The 27975-nt window shown below is 29.5% G+C and overlaps 1 protein-coding gene across 2 annotated transcripts in view; it reads left to right on the top strand.

The window, feature by feature from the left end:
• The first annotated feature begins 811 nt into the window (after positions 1 to 811).
• Positions 812 to 27975, top strand: part of LOC123291681 (arylalkylamine N-acetyltransferase 1-like) — a 45522-nt gene continuing 18358 nt past the window's right edge. Inside the window, exons 1-2 of one of the 2 annotated variants that reach the window (XM_044872051.1) lie at positions 9185 to 9199; positions 11350 to 11352. Coding sequence is in view for 1 of the 2 variants with exons in the window: in XM_044872050.1 (XP_044727985.1) it covers positions 1031 to 1132 (102 nt within the window). In the remaining variant the exon portion in view is untranslated. Of the gene's footprint in view, positions 1133 to 9184; positions 9200 to 11349; positions 11353 to 27975 lie in introns of those variants that run through there. The other variant, XM_044872050.1, reaches the window with a different exon arrangement.

The following is a 27975-nucleotide window of genomic DNA, read 5'->3' on the forward strand; positions in this document are numbered from 1 at the left end:
TTTTATAATTGCATTTTAAATTGACCGTTAATATTAAATTCACATTTCGGTTAATAGTGATGAAAATGATTTCAAACTTGGTTACACGGGGGTTTTTGGGGGCACTGAACACGAATATCGTAATAGGTATAATTGGTCTCAGAGGCATCTGGTGCTCAGGGTAAAGGGTTCCTCATCGCCTAGTGGAGTTGTCGGGAAATTTGTTATATAATCGGTCCATTTGTTATATGTTCAGCGATCCCAAAATCTTCTTGTAACGAGTTTGGACTCACTATATGACGAATTTCTCGAAAACTCCAGCAAACGACGGGGATATCGTTACAACAGGTACCTCTGAGTATTCTGTCACAATATTCGTGTTCAGCGATCCCAAAAACTCCCGTGTAACAAGTTTGAAATCATTTTCATCACTATTAACCGAATTGTGAATTTAATATTAACGGTCAATTTAAAATGCAATTATAAAATGCATATTAATTATGTTAATTGCATATTTTTAATTTCTTATAAATCAGACTAGGTCATCAAATTTCCTGGCGCTCTAACGAATCGAATGCCGAAAACCGCAATCAAATCCAACTTACTGCTCAAATTTTTCGACCTGTATTCCTTCGTTTCTTCGTCTATAATTTGATGGACGTAATAGGAAATCCGGATTTAAACGTACGGTATATTATATGAGAATACACAACGTATTACGCTTGCTTTTTGTAATACACATAACAACATATTATATACTACACTGATAGTAAAATTGTGAGGTCCTGGAGTAACCGAGCCATACACATTACACATATATATAAGTCAGCTGTGGGTACATAATACACAAGTTTATATACAAGCAGATAACAAGCACATTGTTATTTATATCGGATCGCTTCTACACAAAGTCAACTCAAAAATTATTAAGTGATTGTTGTTGATCAAAAATCAAAAGTACAATAAATTGTGTGTGTTATTTTTTTTTTGGCGTAAAAAAACTTTTTTCTTTTTGTTTAAGTGGTGTTAGTGTTTATTTTTTTATAGAAACATGGCAGAAGTACATGCAATGAAACAAACATCCGGGCTCACCACCCTTAATAAAAGTGATGGCGATAAAAAGTTTCGTGAATCGTCGGTATCCCGATATACGGTACGATACATAATATTTTCTTTCTAAATATCTTGAGTTTTCATTAGATATATTAAAATACATATATATTTTCTACTTATTAACCCGAAGTGTGTTTTCCTTCGAGTTTTCACGCATTTTCTTATTATTATATAGGTATATATGAATTGTAATACCTGTTAACGGTTTTTCTGCCTTGAGTGGAAATGTTTTTCGAGTTAGTAATAAAAGTGTTCTTATTTGAGCTTGAAGTGTGATAATATTTTTTTTTTGTAAAATAAATTTTTTGAAAAGATATTTATAAGTTTTTTTTTTTGGAAAACATGTATAAAAAGTATATTATGATTTCGTATTTTCGACAGTGTTTTTCGAATTTTTGTGAACAGGATATTGTTATGCGGGTAAATACATTTAAAAATGATATTTTATGTTTTGGATACTTTATTTTGTAACCCAAATTTTATGTTCCGTGAAGTCAGATTAAAGCGAAATTATTAAAGATTCTATTTTGTCCTGCTATTAAAAGGATTGGTCAAGATAAGTTAATAATAACGAAAAAAAAATTTTAACTGTGGGTCGAGTGTCGAATTAATGAAACTCGATTTTTCGATTTGGGGCAGGGTATTTGCTAACAAACGGGTCGAAAAATAATATGCAATTTTCCAATTTTTTCCAAATAATTATTCAACCATTTCGTAGCAACTACAGCAGCAGATAAAAAATTTCAACGAAATATGAAACATCAGAAACATTTCCATAAATTAAATATTTGAGCAACGATTAAATTTTCATTTTTCTGTTATAATTTTATTCATTCCCAAAACTGCAGATAAAAAGAATCATAGAAATTTCGCCTTTTTATGGCCTCAAAGGAATATTACGCCTAAATTCGTTAGCTAACTTTTCCCCAAAGATATGGATGATATTGAAATATAAAATCCAAAATATATTTCATACATTTAAAATAGTTTAGTTATTTAGTAATTATAAATTCACAAAATTTAACGCCCATCATAGAACCAATATTCTATTTAATCGTTTTATCTATCGTTTGCACGATTGTTAAAATTTGGTAAGTTTCGAAACAAAGAACCGAATAAATAGCTTCACTTCCATATTTGTTATGTGCTCCCAATGAATTTCTTTTAACTTTAAAAAATCGTTGAAAAACACGAAAATCGAAATACTTGATTTCCATAAGTTTGATATTCAAGTCGCAGTTGAAATACCATTTTTATTTACTTCCTATGAAAATAATATTAAAGTTTTCGCTTCATTATAGGGGCATATGGCCTTTTTTCGATTTTTCTGTCTACTTACTCTAAGCAATTTCACCATTTGCATTCTTTCAAAATTATGGACTAAGAATAAAAATAGGCCGTAATAAGGATTAATGAAACAATTTAATTTTTTGTAACATTTGTCTGCCTTAAGATTTTAAATTTGATAAGACTATTGACTTTTAACTAAAAAGTAATGCTAATAATTTTAACTGTTTTATTTGTGATTTTTAACTGTTCTGCATTAATGAAATTCAAGGTCATTCAGCAGCGAAGAAAGTTGAGTGGCTTTTAATTTATTAAAAGTTATAAAAACCTTAAACTTGTTCACCAATAGCAAGGTCATTGGCTCAAGGTGTTTTATTGTTATATCAATTATTTGCAAGATTTTTTGCGTAATGTGTACTTACTTTTTTTTTTTAACAAAAACGGCAGAAAATCACGAAAATATTTTTTCCTTCACCTAAACTCGCTTTTGGTAATAAAAACTTTCTCTGAACTTCTTTTTTTTCCAAACTTGCGTTTATGAATCATAGAATTTTCGCTCCATTGTGAGCTTACTTTTTACTTTCTAAAAATTATTTTCAAGCCAACCTAAGAATTTGGCTAGTAAGAAGAGCTCTATTAATTAAATGATCAAAATCGCAAGGAAAATTTAGTGCATGATTAATAAGTTGGTTTAAATTTAGGTTTCATAATTTAAAAAAAAAAAAAAACGAATATTTCAAGCATAGATTTGAGAGTGATATCAGAAAGCCTGGAAACTTGATAAAGGAAAAAGTTATTAAACACAACACCTCGACAACAGCCTTACAAATTTCTAACCACGACTGAAACGACTGTCAATTAATCGCTTAGCTCTAGACGTAAAATTACAGCTTTGTTCAGTAAGTGTTCAAAATATTTTTTTAGCTCACTGATATCTATATCATAGAGCAAGCGCTAGATAGAATTGACTGTGCAAAAATCGAGATCCGCATTTTGTCAATTGATTCTAGTTTATAGATTAATATTCCGGATGTTTCCAGAAATCCTATTGGTCCAATTTGTGTATATCTCTCCCCCTCCACAGAAACAGTTAAATGCCAATTTTTTGAACCAAATAAACCTTACCGAGGCTTTTTGGGTATTTTTATATCAAAAAGGAGCGTTGTGATTTATTCGTAAAGTTCACCGTTTTTGAGTTATTAACAGTTTAATGTTTGGAAAAAATTGAGAGAGGTTATTTCCAAAACTTTTAACAGTTAAACATTTTTTAACAATTGAAAATTGAGGCTTTAAAATCAAGCAATCTATAATTACCCTTCACTTTATAAAAGATGTTTAAAGATTATTTTAAGATGTTGAGGCGCTCAAAAATTTAATTTATTTTCATTAATTTTCAGCTTTGAAAATAACCTTTTTGAAGCTTTTCCAAACATTAAACTGTTAATAATATATTAACCGAAATATATAATATTACCGAAAAAAACTCGAGTAGCTCTATTTGGTTCAAAAAATTGTCATTTGTTTCGGATCATTAATTGATAAGCTTTTCTGAACAAGAATTAAGCGCCTGCTCTATCAGGGTGTTAAACAAACATATGCAAATAAAGATCCAATTTCAGTTTCCCATTGATTTCCTATGATCAGCTCTGTAAATTCGAATGCTATGGATACTTTCGCTTGTTTCAAACATCAAATTTTAGTTTAACTAACGCTCAATAACGCACAACGATCAAATTCACTTGTTCTTCGAAATAATAATTCTGTAAGAATTGTAGGTATATAGAATTTTCCGAGAAGATTTTGGCCAATTTAATCGTTCTAGTGAACGAACAATTCGTATCATTATGCAAAAGCTCGAGCAAACTCTAAACATTGGAGGAGCATTTTTGTGGGATTTTCTTAAGATCCGCTAAGTTATAACCGAAATAAACCTCGCACTGCTAGAAAACTGCTGCATAAAATCCAGGGGCACTCATTTAGCTTATATCATTTTTCATTTTAAATGGAGTATACTTAATATTCGATTAATAAAAATATAATTGACATAATATCACATTTTGTGTGTGTTAAATAAAACAAGTGATAACAAATAATTGACTGAATTAATTGTTGAACTACCCTGTATAGGAAGTGTTGAATATCAGTGCTTGCATACGTTTTTTTTTGATAATTAGTATATTTTACAAAACCACCTTTCGGCCTCCATTTATTTGGTTTTCGTAACTTTCAAAAATATTCGATGATTTTATAGAATTTTTTTTCGTTTTACGAGAAAGGCCACTAGTTGAAACTTGTTGAAGCTTGATATCTCTTTTCGTTTTTGAGTTATCGTTTTCTCAGACAGACAGACGGACAGACAACCGGAAATGGAATAATTAGGTGATTTTTTGATTTCGTAGCATAAATATTTTTAAGCGTTTTAAACTTGAGACTAAACTTAGTATACCTTGACATATATAACACATATACATGATATAAATAATGAATTTAATTTGGATCAGCATTTTCATATAAGTGGTAACATCTTACTGGACATCCGTATATATTTACACTTGTTAATTGTCATACTAAATAAAATTAAAAAGAGATAATATGAAATGTTAAAGGTACATTCTATTGTTGTCTAGTCTGGCCATGCTCATTAAACAAACGATTTAAGTTAAATAATAATGAATTTAACATTTTACAAATACTTACTATTTAACACATTTGAAGTTTAATGTTAAATATTTTTTTTATAAAATATGTATTATTCATTGTCTGTAGTTAATAATAATAATTATTAGCACGATTTGTGTAATCAAGGTGCAATACGATGCATTTAGAACACTGATGTTTATATATCACAGTAGAGTTTATCTATATTAATAATAAATTTAAAAAAAAAGTAATAATGGGGTTTAACCGCCGTTTCTCTGACATATACGTCTATAACAGAAGTTACCCACATCATTACTTTTTAATCTTTATTTATTAAACTACATTCGCATACAATTGAATTTATGATGTGGGTGGAATCGACTACTTCATTCTTAATCAAGCGACGACAGTATAATCAATTTTACCGTCCCATTAATTATAATTGCTTATACTGCCGCTGTCTGGATGATCGTAGACAAACGGCTAAAGTCGATTGCGCTTTATCCCGCTCAGCTGCTTAGTCTCTAAATAATATCTAATCTATCTATAATAATATATAGCTCCAAAGAAAGCTCATTCAGTGACAAATCGAGCCGTGCGTTTTTTTTTTTGCATTCCACGCGGAATTTCTAGAAACCTACGGGAAAATGCACCTTTTTCATTGCTATCGCCATAACAATCGGAAAAACAAAATAAAATCAAATAAACAAAATAATTAGAAAACTTTTATTACCTACGTCGCAATCTCCCGAAAATCAGAAAAACCACCCAGAATCAAGTTTTTCAGTTTTATACATGCTAGAAATATGCGTTTTCTTCGTTTGGCGCGGAATTGCTTCAAACTTACGGGAAAAGCCTGAAAACTTTTTCATTTTAATCCCACGAAAATTCTTAAAATCCCCCAAAGAGAACTTTTTTTAGTTCTATTACTTTTTTGTTAATACTTTTTTAAGTTTTCTTGCAAGTCATCTAATGGGGGCTCACTTGCGATCAAAGCGAGTCTAGAAAATCGGAACATTCTATAAGCGGAAACGTCCAGTAATCGAAATACTTTCTACACCAGGCTCTCTACCAATCACTCAGAAATAATATTGTTTTTTTGTATATACGTATAAAATGATTCATTGTTATGATTCAAAAAACATTATAGCATCACAATGACACGCGTTTAATGCTGTGTGTACAGTCTGGCTTAAGTACATACATTCCAATGAAGGCTTCGTTTTATTTAGAATAAATTTTCCATAAAAAACCAATGTTGTGAGAAAATGTTGTGTTATTCAATACTTACCCAAAATTTTCCACCCTTGGTCATACGAAAGGCGCATGCCATTTTTCGCAGAGTGTTTTTATGATGGAAACATTCATGTTTTACATCGGTTTTCATTTTGAAAACCGATATTGAAATATAATTTTTTTCTCATTTTTACGCCTTTAAGTCTATTTGGTCGTTGTGAATTGGATGCCATCAATTAATTATTATGGGTTAAATTTGTTGGCACTACCTTATGTTACAAAGGCAGGCAATATAATATCACGGAAAACCACAAAAATTATTTTAAAAAAATTTCAGCCATTTTCCTTATGACGTACAAGCGTGCAGCTGCCAAGAACCCCTCTATCTATTTATATTTTAGGGTTGATTATGTAAGAAGTTGTGGATAGGTAATTGTGATTTAATAAATAATTTTAATTAATTAAATAAAACTCAGTGATGTCAATTTAAATATATACCGCATATCTTTATTTATAAAGATTGAATTTGAGAGAAACGTCTTTCCGGTATAGTATACACAACTAAACTTTTAAAATTAACAATATCAACAGGCATGAACTAAATTGAACTTACAAATATCGACTAACATTTTATCTTCTAAAGCAGGCATGGGAAAACGTGACTTACAGAAGTCCCTCGGACTCCTAACTTAAAATACCAGTAATACTGTGACAACCTAACCAGTAACAACCTAAAATACGAGTAAAACAGACAGACAACATTTTTTTCTACCTATCTCATTACTATTAGAGAAACTGAGATGAACAGTTGTATACCCGTCTCGCTTCCTCCTCTATGAATTACGGACTTGGTTAAAGAGGCACACAATAAAGTTTATAACACACAATAAAGTTATAATAATGGTGGCTTCAGCTTAAAATAACTCGCCCATGCCTGAGTAGAAAGTTTGCAGTAGAAAATAGGAGAACATTTTTTGTCATCATCTCGTAGTCTATTAGTACAAGTACACAATGAAATAAATTATTAATTAATTGTTCAATGGAAACATACTTTAAATTAAAATAATAAGTTAGTGATCCAAGTTTCGGTATATACATCTATGATATCTGTATTTAGCTAAGTACAAATGTAATAATAATTTATTTTTGTTTTTAAATAAAAATCAAAACAAAACATTATTTTAATGGAGGCACAGCCGTCCATACAGCTACTAACTATAGCTACGATAAATTAAAACAAATATTATTTGTGTACTTATGTAGGAGAAAGTGTAGTATACATACATTAGTAAAATTTATAGTAATGTGTGTGTGTTTTTTTTAAAAAAAATAACCATGGAAATAGTCTTTGTTTTATAGTACTATTATTTCTACACATTATGTATCTTTTTGAGAAATTAAATATTAAACAGCTATCGGTACAAAAATTTTGATCTATGGTACAAGTACATAATTTATCAATACAAGGATTAAACATTTACGTACCTAAGGTTTTCTCCATCGATTATAGCAATCGCTCTCTTCAATCTGTCTGTTTAGTAGACTTGGGACTGTTAGTTCGCCTTTGAGATCGCTCAGTTTAGTTCGTTCACTTTTTGCGAACTAATTTTATTAATTTAAAAAAAAAAACTTAGTTAACTTTCCAAACTTTTTTTAAATATTTTTTTCAAATATAAAGCACAAACGTACATTCATAATAAATTAATGTTTCATAAAATCACGATTACCTATAAATAAAGAAAATTATAATTATATAATTGCAAATTTTTTATTTTTGGTGCACAAAATCACTTTTAGAAAATATACAAATTTCAATCAAGTAAAGACATATCACATATCGTCTATCTTTGCCAAAAAGCGCTCTTTGATAAAGGTAAAATGTTTTCAATTTTAGCAACAACAAAAATCATCAGTCTGATATTTCAAACTTTCAAAGTTGGCGCCACCTCGTACGCAGACACTTTAAAAATAATTTATTTGTAAAAAAAGAACTAACGAACTAAAAACGGAAACATTGGCGAACTAGTTCGCATAGTTCGCCAAAAAGAGCCTTCTTACGAACTAGGTCGTTCGCGAACTACTGTTTAGTTCACTCCAAGGAACAGCATCGTTAAATGTATGTGAATAAAACATCTCTACTAGTTTCTCTTACATAAATCTTCTTCATCTGGTATTTTTATTTCCTCGAGGTGAATGAGGCGCTAACCTTTACATGAAAATCTTTAACAAACGAGAAAATCATTATAAAATTTAGATACTCACCTATTATCATATATCCATCCATACAACGTGTTTTATTATTGACTTCAGAAACCTAGCTTCCGAAAATAAACTCATCAAGAGCAACAAAAAAACTCTTTTCCAAATTTGGATCTGAGGCCTAATTTGGGAGATAATTATATGGCAAACATTGATATATTTGTTCATTCACTGACTATCATTCGATAACCAGTAGCCAATGATAATCAGTAGATATTTGTAAATTTCATTTAATAATATTCAACTAAGGAAGGGATTTTTAAAAAGCATAAAATGATTTAATTGGATTATATTATTTTGAGAAAACATTAGATTATCGTACTTAAACAAATAAACTATGTGACAATGGGTGTGGTTTGTTTGTTTACGTCCAATGATAAAATGTTTACTTATAATTATTATTATTTTCTCACAATTATAGAATAAAAATATAAAAAGTGGAACAGTTTGACCAAATTCTATTTTATACTTTTTTAAAAATCCCTTCCATTATTAAGTGAAACTAATATCTACTAATTATTATTGGCTAATGGTAATCGAATGATAGTCAGTGATTGGAAAATAGTTTTTTTATTGCTCTTGATGAGCTTATTTTCGGAAGATAGGTTTCAACAGTCAATAACAGAACACGTTGTATAAACTTTATCTTTATATAATTGCTTTCTTAAAGACAACAATATATTGAGTCACTGTACAACTGTACAGTGACTCAAGGTACATTGGATATCCAAGGTACTACACATGACTCTATTTTTTTGTATACAATGTATATAATACATTAAACATTGTAATTTTTTTATCGTATGCTTGTGAATAAACAATTTATTTGTTTACATGTTCACATCAAAAGTAAATATTTAACTGATGTGATTGTGTATGTATTTTAACGTCTATACCAGGCAGGGGCAAATGTGACTCAGAGAAGTCCCTCAGACTTCTGTAACTAAATAACAAGCAAGACAGCGACAACCTAGCTAGTGTCATACAATAATACGAGTTAAACAGAGAGACAACATTTTTTTCTACCTATCTCATTACTATTAGAGAAACTGAGATAGATTGAAGAGTCGTATACTCGTCTCGCTTCCTTCTCTATGAGCAAGGCGAGACTTGGATAAAGAGACACACAATAAAGTTTATGGCACACAATAAAGAAAGTTATAACAAGATGGTGACTTCGACTTAAAATAATTCGGCCATGGCTGGTCTATACATACACAAAACTAACTAGTTTGCACATTTTATGATGTTCTAAATTTCTGAAGTCTGAGCTAGCTGAAAATATAAGGATCTAGACTGAAAATTTAAAAATAGTAAATACCATTTCATAACCCTCGATCAAAACAGCATTATCTTCACTGTCGTAAAACCATTCCTACGGATATACCAAAATCAATGGTGGAATAAAAAATCTCTTTTGGAGTAAAAACTGTCAAATTCACGAAAAAGTTTATTTTAAAACATTTTGATTTTGGATAAAAATTAGGTAGGGACGAAGAACGTCTGATATCTGAGAGTCCTTTGCCTACGTTTACGACCCATTCCTGAAGAAAGCAGTGTTAATTGCGTATTTTAAAATTATATCCTTTTAGCAAAAATAATTGTCAGATAATTTTTTACAGAATATTTGACTGGTTGTAAATAAGTCTAAAAATTTGGTCTTATCCCTGAAAAGAGAGTAACTAGTTTAATCTAAAAGTAATTTTCATTGTAATTTTTCATAGCATAAATACACCGAAAAGTTTTACAAATTTCTCAATTTCTTCTTTTCCATAACATATCTTTAAATAATACTTAATATTTTCCAAAAAAAAAATACAAAAATTTCAACAATTTACTCCATTGAAGAATGAGATATGTTTTGGAAAAAGATGTCATTTTTATAACATCTTTTTGGAAATTTATCTTTAAAGTTTTCATTGTAAACTTAAAAAATGTTTCAATAATTGACGTAAAATTTTTTGACTTCATGGAGCCCTTCTTACATATACAGTGTGATCATTTCAAAGGTATCCACACTTAATACCTCTTGACCGATGTGAATCAAGGGAGAAGTTCCATAATGGTACCTAGAGAATTTTAAGTTTTAACCCTTCGTCCCTAGCCCCCAAATTTGAAATTTCAAATGGCGCTTCCTACTTTGCGATACCTCATTTGAAAGGACATAAAATTCTTTATCTAACCATGATGAAAAATGAAATCGATGGATTGGTTCTTAATCTTGACTTCCCAGAAGATTGAATTCATACCCTTCTTCTGTGTAGTCTATCTATCTTCTGTGTCTTTACCTTTTGATCACGTCAAAAGAGTTTAAAAAATTATAATAAATAAAGTATTAAAATTTTTTAAGATCTTTTGACGTGATCTTGTTAACTATATTTATTATAAGTAGGGCTCCGCGAAGCCAAAAAATGAAACGTTTAATGGAAAACTGGCATTATAATACGCTAGAAAGAACTTTATTTTCTGCTTACATCGAGTGTAAAATTTTTACAGAAAAGTGTAAAAAGTGTAAGACAAAAAAGTTTTTAATATAAATGTAACCACGGATTAGAAACTAAAAACTAAACGCTGGATATTATCCTGATATTTTATGTATACAGGAGATAAAAATATATTAGCTGTTACATAATATCTTTACAGAATATCCTCTTTCATAATATTAAGAACTATATAACATACAAGATGATTTTTAGAAAAAGTTTCCACCGCTGTATTTCAAAAACAGAATGGAAAATCGAGAATACGTAGCAGTAACTTTTAAGGGAAATGAAAATACAATATTTATCGGTTTTATACGCACGGATCTCCATAGTTACACATTTTTTACAGCAGAAGGTTGTTTATTTTCGTGAAACAAACTTGTGGAGCGAAATTCCATGTTAACAAGCTCCTACCAAGAAAATTTTTAACTAGCATATTCTTAAAATAATAAATCTTAAATTTAAGTTCCGACAATTGAGAGCAAAGAAAAAGTTTTTGAAAAAAGTGTGGTCGAGATAGTAAATGAGTTTAAACGTAAAAAATTTGCCTTTTAAAAAAATTAACAACTTTTGTTTGAAACAGTTTTTCGTCAATATCACTGTTTACTTGTGAGGGCGCAAATTGAATACGTTTTTATACGTTACAAATATTATGTATGGGTTTGTTTGTTATATCACACATATACTACATTTACGGATGTAAAAGTGATAAGAAAGATACTATTAATACTTTGCGTGTAAGAGTGGCATTATTTCTTTACTTAAGCGTAAAAAACAAACGATTGTGTAATCAACTCTGTCTATATATCGTATTTCAACAATTAAATCAGTCAGTTGTTTGTTTTCACTTGTCCATTTCGTTTTCGAAATACAAAAGTAGAAGCTTTTAAAAAAATCATCGTGTATAGGAGGATATTTTATATAGATATTGAATTTGACCTATTTAACTTGTTATCTGTTACCACTGAAATACAATCACATAATGGTCTTTTAGGAGGTTACGAAAAGTAATAATGAAATTTATACAAAATGTAACAAAATCAATTGTTACAATATAGCGTGTCCCCACCGTTCGAATTGACAAGAGGTAGGGCTGTTCACTCAAAAACAAAATATCGAATTTTTTATCGATCGAGGTTTTACAATGCATCGATTACTGAACTTTCGATATTTTCGATTCTTCGACATCCAATTGTTTCTAGAATTTCCCATCGATATTTTACTATGGACTAAAAATTGATAGCTTTTTTATGTTTTTGATTTCAAATCGACATTGGTACACCCCAAACAAGAGGATAAGAGGCGAATAACACGCAAAACTATGACAACGACAAAAATAAATTCCTGACAAAAAAAAAGTCATTCAACAAAAAAGGTCTCTGTCAGTCGAAAAAAGTTAAGCCATTCAAATTGTGATAAGACCGAAGGAGACTTATAGGTATAAAGGTACCGCATTTTTTCAACCCACAAATTCAATTTGGAAATGACATATGTTCAAAACCATAAAATTTCGGTACCTTAAAAAAAAAAATGGGGCTTCATTAAGTTAGTATAATTAGAATTTAAGTCCAATTGATCAGTTCATAAATACGAAAGGTGTTAATATAAATAATAAGGTTTGCCGGGTCCTCAAATGGGTCCTCAACTCACTTAATATCGCGTGTTAAAAGTAAACGTCTGTGTTAAAAAAAATTTTCACCATGCTGCGAATAATGTTTAAATATTGGTGTCGGAATTGGAAAACCAAACAAAAAACGAAAATCAATCGAAATTACTTAAAAGCTATATTTCCTATTTGAACATTCGTTTTATAAAAGACAACTTAACCAACAGACTTAAGATGACACCAAAAAAAAATGTTTTTTTAAGATCTTTAAATCCTGTATATAAATTCTCATTTATGCTCTTTATAAACAGGAAATTTTTGAATATTCCTTACGGTGCGGTGTTAAATTTATTTAAGCTGTTAAAGTTTATGTTTTTAAAATATAAATCCTTACATTGAAGTGTTTTATTATGTAGCAAGGATAATTAAAGATTAATTTGGAAAATTAAATATTTATTAGTTAAAAGCATCACAAATATTTTCCTGTAAAGAAGATTATAACAAGCAGAACTCGTTTTTCTATAAAATACATTTAAAAAGATGAAATGAATGACATTTGGCTTAATTTCATCCATAAGTGATTGTCTCCCTATCTTTAGGCATCAATATTTCAAAAACTATAGTATATAACGTAAAATTTTACTCTTAATTTTCGCCTAACAGAATCCACTCTCAAAATTGAAACGTAAATCTAAAATATTTTCATACACTCATTTAGTCAATTTAAGAATGGAAACTAACTTATAAGACTATTTCTCTTGTATCATCTTGTAGAATGTTAGATAATCTATAAAATATATAATATTTATAGACTCCCTTTTTAGCACTTCCCCCCCCCCCCCCGCCTGTCCCTTTATGTAATAAATCATGAAAGTATTTAATAACAGTTGTATAAACCTATCATTATATTATTATAGGTTGTAAATATGTCAGATTTTTCTGTTCATTATAAATAAATCATAATTTCTAATTTATATGATATGTCTTTTAAAATTACGAAACATTAAGGAAATCCGGCCTCGTTACCTTTATTGAAAGATTGAGGCAGACTTCCATTGAAATAGTGGCTTCCCAAGGTTTGATCAATACGAACACTTTATTATAGAGTAGTAGAGATCAAGAGTTTAAGTGAGAAGTTTTAGAAAGGCTGAAAATTTCATAGATGTTAACTAGCATCGCGCTCTTAATCGTAAGCCGATCCCACGAGGTTGCAAAAAACAAATTTTAATGCAAAACAAAAGAGTTGAATTTGATATAAATACTCCTGAATTTTGACCAGAAATTTGATATAAATACTCCACTGTGCGATGGTAGACGATTGTGTCGCATGTTTTTTTGAAATTACTTAAAAAACATAATTAATAGGGAATATTCATGTTTTTTTTTTAATATTTTTAATTCATTGCTTACACCGTTATAACAAAGTAAAAAATATAAATACTGCTTAAAAATGCTGTATTTATAAGTGTAAAAAAATATTTAAAATACATTATAATTTTGAGATATTTAAACGCAGTTTTTTGGCGCTCTCTGTTGATGACGTATAAGTACGTGATCTGTCAATTGGTGACAGTTCAATGTATAATTTACAATTTAAAAAAATGAATTTACAACACAGAATTTACACTCAATTTCATTAAGTTTCCTTATAAAAAGTCGTAGAATAATAGAAATCAATGTAATACTTGGTAATACCATACAAAATATATGTAATTAATACCATACAGTATTTGAACAAATTTGACAAGCCAGTACTAGGATCACGTCCGTTTAAAAATTTGATTGCCCGTTTTAGAAATTTTGAATTTTTCTCACTGAATTTGTACTTTTATTAATTAATTTTAAGTAATTAAATAGTATTTAATTACTAAAATAATGGTTTAGTTGAAATGTGCAGCCAATAAAGTTACGGAAAAAAAATATTTGAACCAAATTTAAATTCCATGAATATTCCCTAATGGCTCTTGAATTGTATGGCTAATAGCTTGTTTTGTAGTTAAATAATAAAAAATATTTTAAACAAAAATTGCAAAGTTCGATTGGGAATATCATATTCTAACATCAAATTGGATCTAGTTGTTCAGGTTGCTTTAATAGTCTTTTTAGATCCTAAAAGGTAAGAGATAGAATAACACTCTCTTTAAATTAGAAAGTTGATCCTCATAAAAAAACTAACATTTTTATAAACAACAACATTTTTTCGAAAATCGTTGGCATTCGGAGGAAATGTGACTTAAAAATAAAACTATACATTTAATCGAAAGATAATATGCAAACTTTAGAAAAAATTTTTAGACAAAATCATGGACAATAAAGGTCATTTGTGTGTGTTAGTAACTTTTAAGCCGAGGTAAATTTTCAAGATCATTCGAAAATCGATGTTAAATTAACTTAAAACTCGAATTTCAGTTTCAAATTCATTGGTTAAACTTTTGGTTAACAACTTTTTATTATAAAGTGTTCTTACCTTTTACGATCTAAATTGACTATTAAAGCAACTGCGAGAACTAGGTCCGCTCTGATGCCAGAACATGATGTCCTCCATCAAACTCTGCTACTTTTGTTTAGTTATTTAGTTAAGTTATTTATTGATTAGTTATTTAGTTAACTACAAAACTACAAAACGAGCTATTAGCCATAATAGTGTTAAAATGGTCCACCCTGTATATTAATATTAAAAATATTTTTAAATTAGAATTATTTTAAATATTTTTTTGAATACTATTTATTTATTGTGTGATGACCTTTTATGTTTACAAATTAAAATTTTTTACAATAATTTTGCATTATTTCATGGTTCAAATTCATTAGTTTTGCATCTTAAACAGTAAAATCTAAAAAAACGTAAATTTCTGCTGTTGTGAATAATTGAATAATTATTAATTTATCTTTTTCATCAACTGGTCAGTTTTGGATTCCTTCAAATATCAATTCTAGCCTTTTTCACCTTCAATTTGAGCATTCTATGCCCATAAATTTCCTTCAAAAATATTCGATTTTCGAAAAAAAAAGATAAAATAGAATGTTGACTTTGATTTGATTTGATTAAATTCGACGATAGGAGAAGATGGTCCCCTTCAAACTCTTAAATATATATTTCTTAATCAAATTTTTATACCATGTATATATGAAATATACATGGTATATTAAGTTTAGTCCCAAGTTTGTAACGCTTAAAAATAATGATGCTAAGAAAACAATTTTGTCATAGGTGTTCATAAAATCACCTAATTAGTCCATTTCCGGTTGTCCGTCCGTCCGTCTGTGGACACGATAACTCAAAAACGAAAAAAGATATCGAGCTGAAATTTTTACAGCGTACTCAGGACGTAAAAAGTGAATGTTCGAAAATGAGCATCATAGGAAGTTCGTAAGTTCGTAAATGAGCATCATAGGTCAATTGGGTCTTGGATCCGTAGAACCCATCTTGTAAACCGTTAGAGATAGAACAAGAGTTTAAATGTAAAAAATGTTCCTTATCAAAAATTAAACAACTTTTGTTAGAAACATTTTTTCGTAAACATCACTGTTTACCCGTGAGGGCGCCAATTAGGCGGAAATTTTATAATATGTACTATACTTGATTATCAGTTATGTATGTGTCACATGTTTTTATGTGTAATGTGATAAAGAAATAAACACTGACTATGCATGGTATTTCAACAATTGACTGAGTTTGTTTTCACTTGTTTTTAAATAGAAATTTTTTCATGTAGGCATCGATTAAAATGACGTCTCTTGTATATTATAACAATTTTATAGCTTATATAGAAAAAGGTTTAGAAAGATTTTCTTCACATTTCATTACGGATGAACAAATTCAACAAAATATATTAAATTCAACGAGATATAAATTTATAGCGTTACATTTATAGTCCGTAGGCCCATGCCCAAAAAACATATTGATTACATCTCTGTGTTGAGACTTTGTAAATGACGTTCTTTAAGTCCTGTTTATCCTGTTCTGTTTTATATAAAAAAATTCTCGGTACAGGTCCATTATTCTATTACACAGGACCAAAAAAATTTGTAGTTGAACCCCAAAGCTTGAAATTGATGAATATCTTCTATCTTTATTATTCTAACACGAAAATCATCGAATAATTAATGGGAAAATACAGTGCATGGCAACCGTCAACTTGAAAATTGCTTCCAAAAGGAAGAATCAATTTTCGCTTCTTTTCTGAGGGATTTTTAATTGAGAGTGTTTTTAACTCTGATTCAAAAACGGTTTATTACCTGTTTGTGGAGGTTTTCCGGGAAACAATCGCCTTTTTTCGACGTTTTAAAAGCTTTGCTTATTTTTATAGCCCTTACAAATTGGATTAGAGCATTGAAAATTTGTATCTAAGAAGTGTCTTTTATGGCTGTCAATTACTTAACATTTCCACGTCTTTTTTTTATCTCGAAATCGTAAAAGCCTCTTACGATTTTTAAGGATTTGCATACCGAGTTTCTCCAAATTGATATCGATGATTCGCAATTTTTATGGCTTAGTCCCCAGGATTTATCCACTTACCACTACGCCCGCACTGATATGTGCCGCTGGAAGCTAACAAATGAACTGATTTTGATTTAGTTGTATTTGTTTAAAATTTGGAAAGTCCTAAATGATCTGTTCACCCGCATTGGCTAGCGCAAATTTTAGGAACTTTTCTTCAATTTTGAATTTACAGCTTATTATTTTTTATACGATTATCTTCCTGTTATAATAATAAAAAAAACTAATTTCTTTTGGATTTATAACTAGCAGGTGATATTAAAAATTTCCGAATCCCTTGAAACGAAATGCCCCTCTATCCGATTGTGCTTATGCAAGACTCGATGCCAAACAGGACATAAAGAACAAATAGACCAAGTCCCAACGGTGATGTAACGTGTGCCATCGGACTATTGTAGTAGATAATCGTAATCTTATTGTTTGGAACAAAATGACATAACAATAAAATATAATTTATCGCATTGTTATCTGAGTTTTCCACGAACATGAATATCATATTTTTCTCATTTTTATTCATGTATGAAAATATTATTAAAGAAGAAAACACTTTTGTTATAATACTACAAGTTTGAGAACAAAGTAATAAATATTATGTTATATATTATTACTCTAGCAAGTTTTTTAATAATAATAATAATAATAATCGGGTTTAACCTCCGTTTCTCTGACATATACGTCTTATAACAGAGGACATCCACATCATTATTTGTTAGTCTTTATTTATTTAACTACATACATATTTACAATTACATTTTGATGTGAGTGGAATCGGTTACTTGGTTCTTATCCAAGCGACGACAATGTGATCAATTCTGCACCCACATTAATTATAATTGTTCTCAATGCCGCTGCCTTGACTCGAACCCACAACCTCCCGGCCAGTTGCCAAACGGGCAAAGAATATCGCCTTAGACCGCTCGACCACTGAACCGATGTAAGTCCTGCCCTTATCTTCATTATTAATTCATCAATTTCCATGATTCACTACTAATTTTCTTATTATGTCTAGGTTAGGTTAGGTTGAGTTAGGTCGCCTTATTACCTCTTTTGGTTAAGGCGTCACCAATTCCATCCGCGGATTGCTTAGTGGCCAGAAAAAAATTAATTTATTTTATAGTTGTGATGGGCTTCTGTAGTGCATGGTATATGCATGAAGGGGGTGCAATCATCCTCTGAAACTGAGGAGCTGATAAATGAAATTATCAGCGTAAAAGTAGTAAAACACATTTATGGTATCACAATACTCTAGTCTATATTATGGCTCTACTCTATATTATGGCTATATACCCTAAGTGTGTACTTTTTGGACAGCCAATATAACCTATCCTATTATGTCTAAGTTTAACGAAAAATATATTCACGATCTAAAAATGTACAAATGAACAAAAAATTATTATAAATTTAAATAATAAGTTTATTAGGCAAACATGTTAATATTTACAGATGCTCTCCTAGCACTCTAGACATATAATTACTACTTTTAATGCATGTTGTCCTTATATTAATTTAAGAACTTTTGACTTTTCATCACTTTTTTAAGAGATTTGTTTGTTGTTTTTAGCCACGTGTACAGGGTAGCCACGGGTTACTCTAACTTCGGGAACGGAATTCCACACGAGTCGAGCTAGTCTAATATTATAATATTTGAATTTTTTCAAAATAAAAATATTTTTGTATTTTTTGATCATTTTTAACCAAAAAGTACTCTTGTGATTTTTTAACTAGGTGCCTAGTTTTTGAAATAAAAATTCTCAAAAAATTACAAAATGATAAAATATATAAAGCTTTAAACGGGAAAATTAGTATAAATAACAGTGGCGGATTTACCAGCAGGCTGAGTAGGCTGGAGCCTAGGGCGGCAAATTTTAAGGGGCGGCAAATTTAGTTCATAAATTTTTTATTTCGATTGACAAAATTTAGAAAAAATTATAATACACACACAAAATACGAATTTCAAAAATTATAGAGGAATTAAAATATTCAACAAAAACCGAAATATAGTCCTATATACAGTGCTAAATAATAAATATCTCAAAATCTCTGCATAAACAATTGCTAAACGCTTTTGATTATAATGTAATGATCATGAATTTTTAGAATATCGCAATAGCGATTCCATATTATAGTCGAAATTTAGTTATTTTTACATATTTTCTTCACTGATAATTACTATAATTTTTTCTCCGTGTACCTAATAATTATGAGATCTCCTTACACAATTCAATCTTGATACAATATCGATGGTCAATCTTGATACAATATCAGGGTTAACACATTTCTCGTTGTCATAGACAGACTCATATCCGAGTTAGCAAAACGACAAGAGGCTTATCACGGATTTAACGAGAAATTTTCATTTCTTACCAAAATAAGTGAGTTGTTACCATCAGTTCTGACGGAAGAAGCCAGTTTTTTAGAAAAAATGTATCCTAATGATTTAGAAACAGACTTAGTTCAGGAATGCGTACACTTTCAAAGCTACCTTTCATCTGAAAGAATTTCAATAAAACCAATTTCTGGATCATTAAAAAGTCTGTCTTTATTCCTGCGAGATCAGAATCTAGGAAGCATTTATCCAAACTTGGATATAGTACTTCGTATGGCTCTTTGTACACCAGCGACAAATTGTTCAGGTGAAAGAAGCTTCTCTTGCTTGAAGAGAGTAAAGAACTACCTCCGATCGACTTTAAGTCAAGAAAAGCTAAACGCTTTAGCTCTCTTGTGCATAGAGTCAGAGCTAATAAACAAGATTTCGTACGACGATATAATAAATGATTTTGCGAATTCAAAGTGTCGCAAAATAGTATTGTAATGCTTTTATAATTTGACTTGAATTATAATACTAACAAATAATTAAGAAAGGATAGATTTATTGTGTTGTTTTGTAACTGTAAGTGTAATAATAAATATTTATCAACGTTCGCCAAATCTAGATTTTTTGTGTAAGCTTTATTCATATTACATAAGTATTGTATAGTTTTAACACATACCTTAACTTACTTTAAAATTGGTACATGTTTGAGATATTTTTTGCATAAAATATTGTTTTTTGATAATTCTTTGCTGTAAAAATAATCAAGGATCTAACACGGTACCATAGTTCTCGATGATACTAACCATACGGGAAAAGTTGATGTAATGAGGATAATGGAGCACAAATCATAAAGTTGCAATTTTATTGATAGATAATTGATATGATTGTGAACTAAGATATCAAAATTTAGAGGCGGCAAAAATTGAATAGCCTACGGGCGGCAAATCTCTAAATCCGCCACTGATAAATAAATAGTACTTAAGTAATTAGAACATCGTTTTCCTAAAACATTTAACTTGCAAGGTATGTACACTCTGTGTCACAAAAATCTCAGAGATTAGCATAGAGTATATATACTAAAATGTGCGTTTTTTGTGACACAAGAGATATGTTTGTTTGGATGGAATCTTGCAACTCAATTTTTAAGCAGATATCTTTAGCCGATTGAGCTGAAATTTTGTATACAAGTTTATTTTCGACGAAATGTATTTTTATGGTAAGCACGGCCTGATTTCCCATAAACTTCCAGCATATTTCATATACATGCCGAATTTCATATTAAATAAGCTTGGAACTGCATTAAACCAATTTGGTTCGCGGTATGTCTAGAGTAGCACGTTCGATTCTCGCCGTTAGAACAAAAATTCATTAGAATAATAGTTGTGATAGGCTACTGTAGTACATGGTATGCATGAAGGAGGTGCACTCAGTCTCTGAAAGTAATTGAGGAGATGATAAATGAAATTATGAGTGGAAAAGGTGGTAAAACGCATATATGGTATCACAATGCCATATTCTAAGTATGCCCTTCGTAGATAGCCAACCTAACCTAGGTATGTATTCATCAAAAAAGAAAAATATATATTTCAATCATTCACATTTGAAAACGGAATCATTTCGAAAAAGTGAAGAGTCTTACCATTTCAAAAATAAAAAAAAATAAAATAAACGGTCCGAAACATCGGATAAGACTTTATTATATTATAAAATTGATTTATTATTCTTGTAATATTTTTATTGAAAGCAGCCAATTGTAAGAATTATTTAAAAACAAGAAAAAGCTTCAGTTTCTTAACTTCAATAATTTGGCTTAATTAAGTTTTATTTATTTCTTTATTTGATTTATTTGATTATGTGAACAATTTGAATAATTATGAGGAACAGGCTTAGATATTTTTGGATTTAATATAATATTTAGAAGGATGTAGTTTGGTAAGGGTGAGGTTAAGCAAAGGTTACCAAGTAACAAAAGTTACTTAGAAAGACATTTTAAATAATATTTGATCAATTTTGGGTATTATTGATTAGACCACTTTTGACGATTTCATCCCCTCCAGCTCCACGGCTCCAGGGCGAGGGGTGGAGGGGTCCAGAGGTGAGTTATATCAAACCTAGGACTTTGTTGAAATAAGCCGTTATACGAAGTTTCACTGCTGTCCCCTCTGCCTCTCCCTAGAAAATCCCATTTTCCTGTATTTGGAAAGGTTTTCCCTAAGGTGTGGGCCTTCTCAAATTTTCTCGGATATGTGGCTTATTCCAATTCTAGAAACACTTTAAGGTCTAGCCTTGTGCCCAGTTTAATCGAAATCGTTAGAGTCGTTTTTGAGAAAACCCCAAAAATCCTGTTTTGGCCTAGAGGGAAGTACCCTTGAAAAAAGGCCTACGAAAAAAATGAAAAAGTTGTCTGGAATTATGACCAAACTGAACCTATTTACCGAATTTGAGAAAAATTGGTTGAAAATTGAAGGCTCCAGCTTGGTTACAGACATACCGACATACTGACGGGCGCAACATGTTTTAAAAACCACTTTTTTGGAATAAGGAACCCTTAAAACGTGCATTTCCGTTGAAACCCCGATATCGATTTTTTTCGATCGCAATACTTTATTATATTTATAATATTATAAAGTAAAAAAAAAATTTGTGTCCATAAACAAATTGCGGCCAAAAGGCCGCTATAGTTGTGCTGGTCTTTTAGTTTCCGAAATTTATTAAAAACAAATGGTAGCATTGGCATTCAATACTTTCTATCCAGGGTATTTCAACAATGAACTAAGTCAATTGTTTGTTTTTTAAATGAAAAACTCATGAGCAAACATCATTTTTTTAAAACGTTTAACTATTTCCATCTGAAACAATAAAAATGAATGCATAAGTCATGCGTGACTAATATTTTTAAATTGTTTTGTATTTTCAACGGTTTTTTTCTCGACCAATTAAATTTTACTATGTGTATGAAATTGTTAAGTTTATTTTTATCTGAATTTTGGCACAATATTTTCTTTCATGATAAGTACACAGTATATTAGAAAAAATTTTATCTGCCTGCGGCAAGCATGTACCTATCTTAAGTGCTTTAAAAATGATCGTATAGTCAATTTACTTTACTTTAAAAGTGTATATTTTTTTCTAAAATAATTTTTAAATATTTGTCTTTTATTGAATAAAAAGAATAAATTGTTTAATTGGTAAATATTTACATATTTTGTTAAAAACAGTAAGGTTTCTTTTTTTAATAAATTAATATTTACAGTAAACACTCTCTATAAAAAAAAACTAAAGAGTAGCAAGGCTCCATTAGCAAGGTCATATTCTCCACTTATTTGATGCTCCTTTATAATTAGAAGCTTAATTATTGAAAAAAGTTATTTTTGTCTTTTCATGTTTTTGAATGCATGCAATTTTTATACTACGTACTCAGGACGTAAAAAGTGAGTTAGAATTCGAAAATGACCAGCATAGGTTAATGTGTCTTAGGTCCGTAGAACCCATCTTGTAAACCGTTAAAGATAGAAAAAAAGTTTAAATGTTCTTTATAAAAAAAAACATCTTTTGGACAAAACATTTTTTTGTAAACATTACGTTTACACCCGTGAGGGTGCAAATAAGGATAAAATTTAGTGTCCATTTTCTCCAAAACTATAAAAAATAAGGAGGTGAAAATTTTCAGTTAGCTTCAACTAGTGGCCTTGTAAAACATTCTCGAAAAATAAAAAAAATTCAAGAAAATACTTTCGAAATGTTAAACTCTTCTAATTTATAAATAATAATGCAAGCACTGACATTCGACACTTTCTATACAAGGTATTTAACTCATTCAATTGTTTGTTTTCATTCATTAGATTATATTTTCAAGTTCTTTTGTGACTTTATTGATGATCACTACGTGGTAACCTGAATACGTATTTATATCTAACAAAATTTATCTAGGAAATTGGGGAAAAATTGAAATTTTGTGACATTTTCTAGAGTTCTCATTTATTACCGTCATTTATTATCTCGCATCTTTGAAATTTTCCACAGTTATCTACTAGAATGTACAAACTTCGTACCAAAAAATCGGTCGATTAGGGGTTGTCGCCCTTTTTGGGGGGTTATTTGAAGGTTTTAACCAATTTTTTACAAATAAAAAACTATGCATCAAATAATAATAAAAAATTAATTAAATTTCTAGCTGATTTAATTATGCACATTTTTTCGACTATCTATAGCTTGAAAATTGACCGATATATCCCAATTTTAAAATAGTGCATTTTTTGCTCATTTTTACTCAAGTATCCATTTTGTAAGCCGTTAAAGATAGAACAAAAGTTTACAAATAAAAGTTAGTCCTAAAAAAATAAACATTGTTTGATTAAAAAATTTTTTCGTTAATTTCACTGTTTACCCGTGAACCGCAAATTAGGTCAAAATTTTAGTGTCTTTTTTCTCCAAAAATATAAAAAATAAGTAGTTGGAAATTTGGAGGTAGCACAACTAGTGATGTTGAAAAATATTTTCGAAGAATAAAAAAAATCTACAAAATACTTTCGAAAATTTTTAAAAGTATTTCTTGCTCATTCAATCAAATGAAAAATACCCATGTTGTAAACCGTTAGAGATAAACCAAAAGTTAAACAAAGTGTAAAAGGTATTTCTTATAAAAAAAAATTCTTAATTATTAATAATACTATATTAATTATTTTTTCGTAAACATCACTGTTTACCCATAAAAGCGTCTAGAAAATATTTTCACAAATTTTGAAAATTTCAAAATTTTTAAGATTTTTGTTTCATTCTTTGAGAATATTTCACAAGATTATTAGTTGAAATTAGCTGCAAATTTGCGCCTCAACGGGTAAACAGTGATGTTTACAAAAAAATATTTTAACCAAAAGCTGTTTATTTTTTTATAAGGAATAACTTTTATATTAAACTTTTGTTCTATCTCTAACAGTTTACAAGATGGAAAAACCAAAAACGTGTACAATTAAAATTAAATCAACTTTTACTTTTTTTTTTCCTAAACAATTGATTAAAACACTTAAAAGGGGGGGGGGGGGTATGTTCTAAAAATCACCCTCTCTTTGGGTGATTTTTCTTTGCGAAGTTTTTACAAACCAATAAAAAACTGCGAAAAAATTTCAAAGATACTTTTTTAATTTTAGATATTTAGTTACATTGTAGGTAATAATATAAATGTGAAAGTAAGCATGTTTATTTGTTTGTTTGTTATGCTTTCACGTTAAACTAGCGAATGATTTTTAATGAAACTGTACAGCGATATAGCTGATATATCAGAATAACACATGATCTATAATTTATAAAGATATATTAAAAAAAATAAAAAAATTTATTTTAATTTGACATTTACAATTTTTTTTAAATATTTATAGAAATCTTTCATTTATGGTTCAAAATGATGATTATAGATGGACTAGATCCATTATCATCCTTTTGAGCCATAAATTAAAGAATTCTTTAAAGATTTACAATAGTAAATGTCAAACAAATCATAGCCAACTATTCAGATATATTCAATGAATTATGACTATTTTACATTTAACAAAATTGAAAACTGTGTATATCAAGAGATGATGGAGGCTAGAAAGCGGTGGGTTTTACTTTTAAGCTCATTGAAACAGGCGGAATCAATCTAGTATACTTATAAATTTTTATAATTCTTTTTTTCTAGTTTTCATAGATTTTTTCAAAAAGTTGAGAATTATTGGCTTAGTCCCTTAGTCCATTAATCTGTCATTTGTAAATAAATATAGGAAAATTAATGAATATGGTAAAAGAAAGAATACATTGAAAAAAAAAGTAATAACATGATTTTTCAATCACTATTATATTATATTATTATTGATGGCGAACAAAGTTTACATAACAATTACATTATCACTAATCTATTGACGTCACAATGTCATGTCAGTCAGTCAGTCAGTCAGTCAGTCAGTCATGTCAATCAGCAGTTATTCAGGTATTATTAGGTATAATTGTATGTTCTTTTTGTAAAAAAAAAGTGTATAAGTATATAATGAGTGTAAATAGAAAAATGATAATCTTATGACATTGTTAGTTAGACGTCTTTATCCTACTTACTTTGAGTGTACTGCACCATGGTAAAAATAACAAACTATAGCTAACTTAGGTATTACATTACTAATGATTAATACCTCGTGGCTTCAATAACAATAATATTTACCTAGATTCTATCGAATTTCCACTTCAACGAAAATGTGCCATTGATATTGTGCCAATATTTAACATTTACTTTTTTAAATGATAAAACTGGGGCCATAGTCCATTTCCAGTTGTCCGTCCGTCCGTCTATGGGCACGATAACTCAAAAACGAAAAAAGATATCAAGCTGAAATTTTTACAACGTACTCAGGACCTAAAAAGTGAGGTCGAGTTTGTAAATTAGCAACATAGGCCAATTGGATGTTGACCTATGGGTCCGTAGGACCCATCTGGTAAACCGTTAGAGATAGAACAAAAGTTTAAATGTAAAAAATGTTCCTTATCAAAAAATAAACAACTTTTGTTTGAAACATTTTTTCATAAACATCACTGTTTACCCGTGAAGGCGTAAATTGTATGTATTATATAATTTGTATATGTATGTGCAATGTGATAGAGTGATCAACACTATTTATGCATGGTATTTCAACAACTAACTCAGTTAATTGTTTGTTTTCACTTATAGAAAAGAGTATATTCCAAATTATATTCGCCTTTTTTCTTTGATAATTGCTTGCACCTTTAATTATTTAAGTAATAATTTGTTGGTATGACTGTAATGGCCATCGAAAATCAAGCGCACTGGTGGTGCTTCTGTTTATTATACAAATTCTGCGCAATGTTGAAACCAAGGCGTGAATAAGTTAGTTTGGATCCATTCCGATGGACACCAGACATATTTTTCCGCGGAAAAATTATTATTGGAGGGACAAATATTCCTGTGGGACTCATACAGATCACAATGCTTATTAAGGACCCCCTTTCACTGACATTCAAAACTTTCATTGCAAAATAAAATATTCCAAAATATGTTCACTTTCGGTATTCCAAATTAACAACATGTCATCCTAATCTAAATCCCCATGTCAGACTTCTATGAACAGACATATTCACAAAATAAAATTGAAAAAATAAAATAATAAGATCACTTTATAGTTTAAACAATTACAATGGAGATTTTGCATATTGTAGAAAAAAATTATTAAGGATTATATTCTTGCCGAAAAAGTTTTCAAAGCAGGCGTTTTGTTCACGTGTGGTTCAGAGCAGAAACGTCAAGCTGGCGCCGCGTTTTCGGTACTCATTAACTTTGTATGTCATGTGACGTTATGTTTACGATCCCAAAACACAGATGGCATTTACATTAATTGAGTTAACTGAGTATTCCAAATTACCAGCAGTGTTCCAAATTAGCGTCCTTTCCTCTACTTAACTAACCAAGTACAGAATGGCCAACCAGATAAGGGTAGTTTAAGGCACCCAAATGAGCGGATGCACTTCCTGCTTCCCGTGAGTTCACCAATATACATTATCTTCTTACCACAATATCGGCCTCAATTAATATGTTTTTTCTTAAGCAGTACATTTTTAGACAGTGGGGTCATTTTGCACCAGAAACCTGCATGATAAGCTTGAAAATGAGGGAGAAGGGAATAAGGAAGATAAGGTACTATGGACAGAAAAAACATGCTGAAAAAATAATATATGACAACATAATATTGTAATTTCCGTCACATAATATATAAAACCACAAAAACTACACCTATTAATGAAAATCAAGTTATTGCATTATCTTTAGTTGATCTAAGTCAATTTAGCACGGGTTGAGGTGGTCCTTTTTTGGAAGATAAAGCAACTTTACCAGTTAGTTTACAATCTGATAAAAATTAAAATATAACGGTGACATATATACATAGTTTTAATTAATTTTTAGAACTGCACAAGCTTCAATTTTATTTTTAATTATTTTTAAATGAAAGAGAAAATTCGCTTAACTTACGTTGCGAATTCTGTCTGGTAAATTTCTTTTTTTTTATAATTCCATTAGGAATATAATTAGATAATAAAACAAATTGAAAGGTGAAAATTAAAATTATTTTTTTATTATTTTGATTTATTTTAAAATAAATAAAAAATAATTTATTATTTACAGCGTCAATTGTTTAAAAACCTTACTTATACAAAAGGTCATTATTAATACTTTATTTTGCGAAAATTGTTTCAAAAAAACTTATTTGTTTCTTAACCTTCAGAGCCTAACATTTACAACCACATAAACTTTTTCATTTCATATTATGAAACTATCTCTATTTTTAGTATTCAAAAAGGGAATAATGTATTCTGTCATTCCATTTTTTTTCTTTTATAATAATAATACAAAAAACGGTATAAGATTGACCTTCACCCATCTGATAATCAGCTGAGACATATTTTTTATGAAATTTTATTGATTTTTAAACACTCATAACATAGTTTTTCTATCGAAAAGTGTTCATAGCTATTTTAAATTAAATTAATTTTAATCAATTTTTTCCATGAGCGGTTTTTTTGC

Source organism: Chrysoperla carnea, chromosome 2, assembly GCF_905475395.1.
Source record: "Chrysoperla carnea chromosome 2, inChrCarn1.1, whole genome shotgun sequence".
NCBI classification, from domain to species: Eukaryota; Metazoa; Arthropoda; class Insecta; order Neuroptera; family Chrysopidae; genus Chrysoperla; species Chrysoperla carnea.